The sequence below is a fragment of the Vicia villosa genome, linkage group LG4, assembly GCF_029867415.1.
Source record: "Vicia villosa cultivar HV-30 ecotype Madison, WI linkage group LG4, Vvil1.0, whole genome shotgun sequence".
Classification (NCBI taxonomy): domain Eukaryota; kingdom Viridiplantae; phylum Streptophyta; class Magnoliopsida; order Fabales; family Fabaceae; genus Vicia; species Vicia villosa.
The window spans coordinates 89,554,904-89,560,812 of NC_081183.1; the positions used below are offsets into that span (position 1 = coordinate 89,554,904).

General features: G+C 39.6%; 1 protein-coding gene across 1 annotated transcript; it reads right to left on the minus strand.

The window, feature by feature from the left end:
* Window positions 1–947: 947 nt before the first annotated feature.
* Window positions 948–2,837, minus strand: LOC131597493 (uncharacterized). The gene is made up of 2 exons (XM_058870189.1): window positions 2,112–2,837; window positions 948–1,781 (listed from the first exon to the last, which is right to left on the minus strand). The coding sequence occupies exons 1-2, from the start codon at window positions 2,835–2,837 to the stop codon at window positions 948–950; spliced, it is 1,560 nt and encodes a 519-aa protein (XP_058726172.1).
* Between the last annotated feature and the right edge of the window lie 3,072 nt (window positions 2,838–5,909).

Sequence of the window (5,909 nt, forward strand, 5' to 3'; positions counted from 1 at the left end):
AGTCGATCCTGCGAGTAACCAAATCATATTTATTATAGTTTGGAAGACTAGCGGTTGTTTACCGGAAATCACCGTAAACAGTTCCTAACTAGGATTGCAGACTTTTTATATGCAGCTCTTGGGCCTTGGGCTTTTTTAGAAACAAATTAGGGTTAACCAAGTTAACCTAATTTTCACGCCATCTGGTTGTTACAGAATGTGCTGTCAACAAGATCTTCTGGACGGAATATTCAGCATATAATAAAAGGTTTCCTAAACTGTTAATTGAGAGAAATCAGGAAACACAATTAATAAATTATAACAGCTCCTACTGTCACACAAGGATGTCATGGCACCGGTCATGACATTCACTACAAAACCTGTATTAGCTTAACATATGTGCAGCCTGCATAACACAATATCAAACAGGTATGTTTTACCACAAATGCAGCCAACACGAAAACATCTTTAATCTCCCCCTTTGGCAAATTTTTGGCTAAAACAACCTGTCACACCATATCAGAGAAACACTTGCAGTAGAAACAAAGCAACCAAAACACAATCACAACAAGCTAATACAATACACACAGCATACACCACCACTATGCACATAGTGCTCAAACACACCAAAACCAGTATGCACATAGTGCTCAAACATACTAAAACCAGCCACACCACAAGAGCAGCACAAGCACAAATCTGATCAACAAAAATAATAAGTACTTCAGATTTCAGATTTGTTGATCATACACACACTCACACCATACTTGTTGTTCTAGGGTGACATTACTACTTCTCCCCCTGTTTGGCCATAAAAGTTGCCAAAGCAAACTACTGTCTTCTCCCCAAAATTTAAATAAGTTCAAACAAAACTTAAACTGAACTAAATCGAATAAAGTGCAAACAAAACTAAACGAAAGCGAGCAAAACAAAGAACAAAAACAAAAAAAATAGAGCTCAAGCTGCATTTACTGCCCGGAGTCAGACCCACTCGAGGTGTCTGCATAACTTCTGTTCTCAGAGCCATCAGTAGGACTGGTACTCCATTCTTCCACATCTTCTGCCATCTTTACAGCATCTACAAATTCCTTATTATCATCCATTTCCAGAGTGCTTATCATCTTTTCAAGGGATATCTTTCTAGCTTCCAGCTCTTTGCAGGTCTCTTTTAACATTGCTATGACTTCTGCTTTGCTGACTGATGCTCCAGACTTGGATGTTTTAGCCGATGTCATGACAATGTCTGGAACATGCGTACCCTGAAAAAATTTATAGTGGAAAGCCAAAGGGCTTTCTCTTTTGCATACTACATCATGCTCATTGAGAATATTGGGATATTGAGTCAGAATTATGCCACACAAGAGGGATGGGAAGGCATTTGGACCCTTAACACTGAAGCTTCCAACATGCTTCATAGTTTGGTCGAAAATATATGTTCCATAGTCAAACTTTTCCTTCGTTCCTACAACATACAGAAATCTGCCAAGAACAGTTGAAATAGTGGACTTGTGATTCGTTGGTACCCAATTAGCTACTCCTATCTTGTGAAGCATTGCATACTTAATGCTCAGCTTGCTTGCCGTCAGTTTCTCTTTCAGGGGCCAGCTGTTTACCTGCTTGGCTGTGATCACTTGACAAACCTTGTTGTCTGTCACTTCAATCTCAGGTTGAGCTTCATCTGCTCTTCCCAAGAATTTATTAATCACAAAAGGAGAGAATGATACACACTTACCTCTTACAAACACCTTTCTGAAGTCCACACTCCTGCTGGCCACAAATTCCTTGATCAGCTTCTCATAACACTTTGGAAGATTGAACACAGTCTTCAATAGTCCAGCTTCCTAAATTAGCTCTAAGACTTCCTTGTTCTCAAGGGCATTTGGAGCCAATTCCCTTTCAACAGCTAGTCTCTTTTGGAGCACATATTTCCATCTGCTGGCACTGGAGGCATAGTGGAATGACACATTGTAAATAGGAACTTCAGGAATACTTGCAGCAACTTTGCTGGTTGTAGGCTTCTTCCTTGATGGAATATCAGGAACATCCACCTCAGCATCTGACTCAGATTCAACAATTTCCCGCTCCTTTCTTTTCTTTGGGACTACCTTGCTCTAGGATTTTGATGGACCAACCATTGTACTCTTAGTCATAGCTCTGCTCTTGATAGGACCAGTAGAAGTACTCTTCTTCTTGACAGCATCTTTGACAGGGCTTTTCACTTGTGCACTCTTTTTAGGAGAACTTTGGGAAACAACTTTGCCTTTTCTTCTAGTCATTAGCCTATTGGCTACACTTGGATTTTGGGAGACGAGTAAGTCTTTGTCAGAATACTCGTCTAAGACTACCACATTGGTACCTGTTTCAGTATTGACCTTAGTGTGTTCAGTGTCTTCGATGTCATTGACATCCTCAGTAACATTGGTATCCTCAGCAATTCCTTGTCCATCCTTGTTGATTTCCTCTTCAGCTGGATCACAACCAGAAGTGTGAGCAACTTCAGACTTACTGGTGTTCTTGATGGGATCAGACATTATGGTTTGAAGAGGAACAAATATCCCAGACACTTGATGATTTTCCTTTAGAATGCGTGTAGCAATCTTGGTAATTGCTTTATCGACATATTTGGTTCCTTCTTTAGTAAGTTCCTCTAAGGTATTGGACGAAGAGGGTTTGGCGCCCTTGTTATGAATACTCTCCTTGGGCCGTTTTGTATGTGGCATTTTAGGCTTTGTGGCCTTTACTTCGTCACTGCTAATCGTCCTTAAAGGTACAGCCTTCAAAATCCTATTAGGGTTAGAGGACTCTTCCGGTGTTGCTGAGTCAGACACAGGAGATGCATCACCCGATTGCTGAGACATACTGGAACTCCTTGAGATAAAACTTGTGTCACGCTTGTGAAAAGAATTCGAGTAATTCAACCTTAATAAGTAGCGAGAAGAACCAACAAGTATGTTTGCCGTTTGTAGAAGAATAGGAGAGTGAGAGAGCTTTATATGCACACTGAGTGAGGGAAGTTTCAAATCATGGATATTTAAAAAGCCCAAAAAATATTCCCCCACATAGGTTAATTGCTATAATATGTTTAGGTTACAAATACCTAACATACCCTTTACCTTTACAATGTCTTCAGATGTTGTTAAAACATTCTCTGTGACATTACTTTCAGATAGACTTTTAGAATCATTGCTCATATTTGACTTATCTAGTTTTCTTTCCCGATCAGTAATGTCTATCATAAGGCTTACTCTTTCTTCTAGCAGGAATCTATTGATACTTCTGTACTCCCTTAGGTAGCAATTATCTTTAGACCTAAATCCCTTCATGGAGTAGTCAGAGGGGTAGTTTGGGGTGTTAGGCTTCCATAGATAGCAATTATCTTTAGACCTAAATCCCTTCATGACTTCTTCATATGCTTCATTAGTTTCAATACATTCCTCTTTAGTGAACCTGACATTGAATCCTTCATCACATAGTTGGCTGATGCTTATAAGATTTGCAGCCAGTCCTTGTACAAGTAACACATTATTTAGATTAGGAACACCCTGACCTTCTGTCTTGCCAACACCTTTGACTTCTCTTATTTCTCCATCACCAAGAGTCACATAGTTGGTTCCCTCAAGTTTGAGGTTTACTAGTGAGTTCTTTCTCCCAGTCATATGATTTGAGCAACCATTGTCGAGGTACCAATCTTCTTTGGCAGGCATCCTTAGAGAGGTGTGTGCTACTAGAGCAACATTCTTGGCTACCCACCGTTTCTTTCTGTTACAGTATCATGTTCAGGCTTGGCATAATGAATTTGATCTGGATATCCAAATAGTCTAAAACAGAATGGCTTTATGTGACAAAATCTTCCACAGTGATGACACCTCCATTTTTGGAATTTCTTCTTTGAATGCCTCCTTCTTCTGTTTCCTTGATGTTGTGACATTGGAGCTGACATCTGGTTGGTCACATGAGTCTCGGACTTTGCTATCCTGAACCCAAAGGTGAATTCCTCTTTAGCCACAAATCCTACTCCAGACATGTCTCCTGTTCTTTGTCCAGACTCCAGAATTTCATCTAGAGTATCAGTTCCATTGTTCAGAATTTTGAAGGACTTGGTCATTTGATCAAGTTTGTAGTTCAACATGCTTACTTCACTACTGAGAGAGTCTATAGTTGCAAGATGTTTATTATTCTCAGTTTCCTACTCTCTTATGATTATCTCTTGCTTTTTCACTTGTTTGCAGACATCAGCATTCTTCATACACAACTTCTTGTATGAGACAACAAGTTCATCAAAGGTTAGCTTATCATCACTGGAATCATCATCACATTCATAGACTCTTGTTAGAGCTGTGACATGTCTTGCAGTTTCTTCTTCCGAATCGGATTCTTCATTAGACCAAGTGACAGATAGTCCTTTCTCTTGCTCCTTGTGGTAGGTAGGACATTCAGCTCTTATGTGTCCAAATCCTTCACATCCATGACACTAAACCCCTTTCCCTTGATTGGGCTTCTCCTCAGCTTTGAGTCTTCTGCTTGATTCATAGGTCTGGCTGATGTCATTAGAAGTGTTCTTGACATTGGGTTTGGACTTCTGATCAACCCTTTTAATAAGTCTGTTGAATTTTTTTCCAAGCATGGCTATGGCTTCTGATAGATTTTCATCACTTCCACCATTGCTTTCTCTTGAATTATCATTTGTGTTGGTGACAAAAGCTATGATTTTGTTCTTCTTTTCAACAGACTCACAGACGCTCAACTCAAAGGTTTGTAGAGAACCAATGAGTTCGTCCAGCTTCATGTTGCTGATGTCTTGGGCTTCCTCTGTGGCAGTCACCTTCCTATCAAATCACTTAGGCAGTGATTTGAGGATCTTTCTTACCAATTTTTCCTCATCATTTTTTCTCCTAAGGCTCCTGAGTTGTTTGAAATCTCAAGAACATTCATATAGAATTCATAAATGGTTTCATCCTCTTTCATCTTGAGATTTTCAAACTTAGTGGTAAGCATTTGAAGTCTCGACATCTTTACCTTAGATGTGCCTTCATGTGCTGTTTTGAGAATTTCCCAAGCTTCTTTAGCTAGCTCACAGTGTTGCACAAGCCTGAATATGTTCTTGTCAATCCCATTGAACAAGGCACTTAGGGCCTTGGAATTTCCCAAAGCTAGATCTTCTTTAGTTTTTCTCCATTGAGTTTCAGGAATTATAACAGTGGTTCTATCTTCCATAATCTTCTCAAGATGTTTCCATCCGCTTTCCACAGCTCTCCAGGCCTTGCTGTCGACAAAATTTATGACTGCTACCATACGGGGTTTCCAGTAGTCATAGTTAGAGCCATCCAGGATGGGTGGTCTATTACCAAACACTAATAGTTCCTTCTCCATAGTACCAGAATTTTGTTGTCCCTAGTTTCTTCTCTTGCTCTGATGCCAATTGAAAATTCTAGTAACACACGCTTGATGCCTTGCTGGATGTTATAACATCCACAATTACACAACACAGATAATTAAAACAGAACAACACAAAAACAATAAAGAACACACATAATTGTTTACCTAGTTCGGTTCAAACAACATACTCTGGGGGCTAGCAAGCAAGGGAGGGAATCCAATATAAGCAGAATTAATTCGGAGTTAATCTCCCCCTGTCATACCCCAAAATTTGCCCATCTCAATTCGCTTTTCAATCTCAGACAAAGGTTCAATACTTAAGGACATACTCTCCTAAACAATGACCTCCTAAACTAGGGTTTTGAATCAATATCCCCATTGAATTTCATATGGCTTATGATGTTTCAAACTATCTCCATGACAAAATTCAGGCTTCAATTCCAAGGATTGCCCAGTCAATTGCTCAGAAAGTCAACAGTCGACTAGTTTGACCTAAAAGTCAACTGTGGTCAAAGTACGGTCAAAATTCCTGATTTTTGGTCAACATCCTTATT

Excerpts from the sequence above, each read along its gene's own strand:
- LOC131597493 (XM_058870189.1), bottom strand. The coding sequence starts at position 2,837 with ATGTCTCAGCAATCGGGTGATGCATCTCCTGTGTCTGACTCAGCAACA. Across the intron at positions 1,782-2,111 it reads CTATGACTAAGAGTACAATG|TGTTATGAGAAGCTGATCAA; the intron begins GTTGGTCCATCA and ends AATCTTCCAAAG.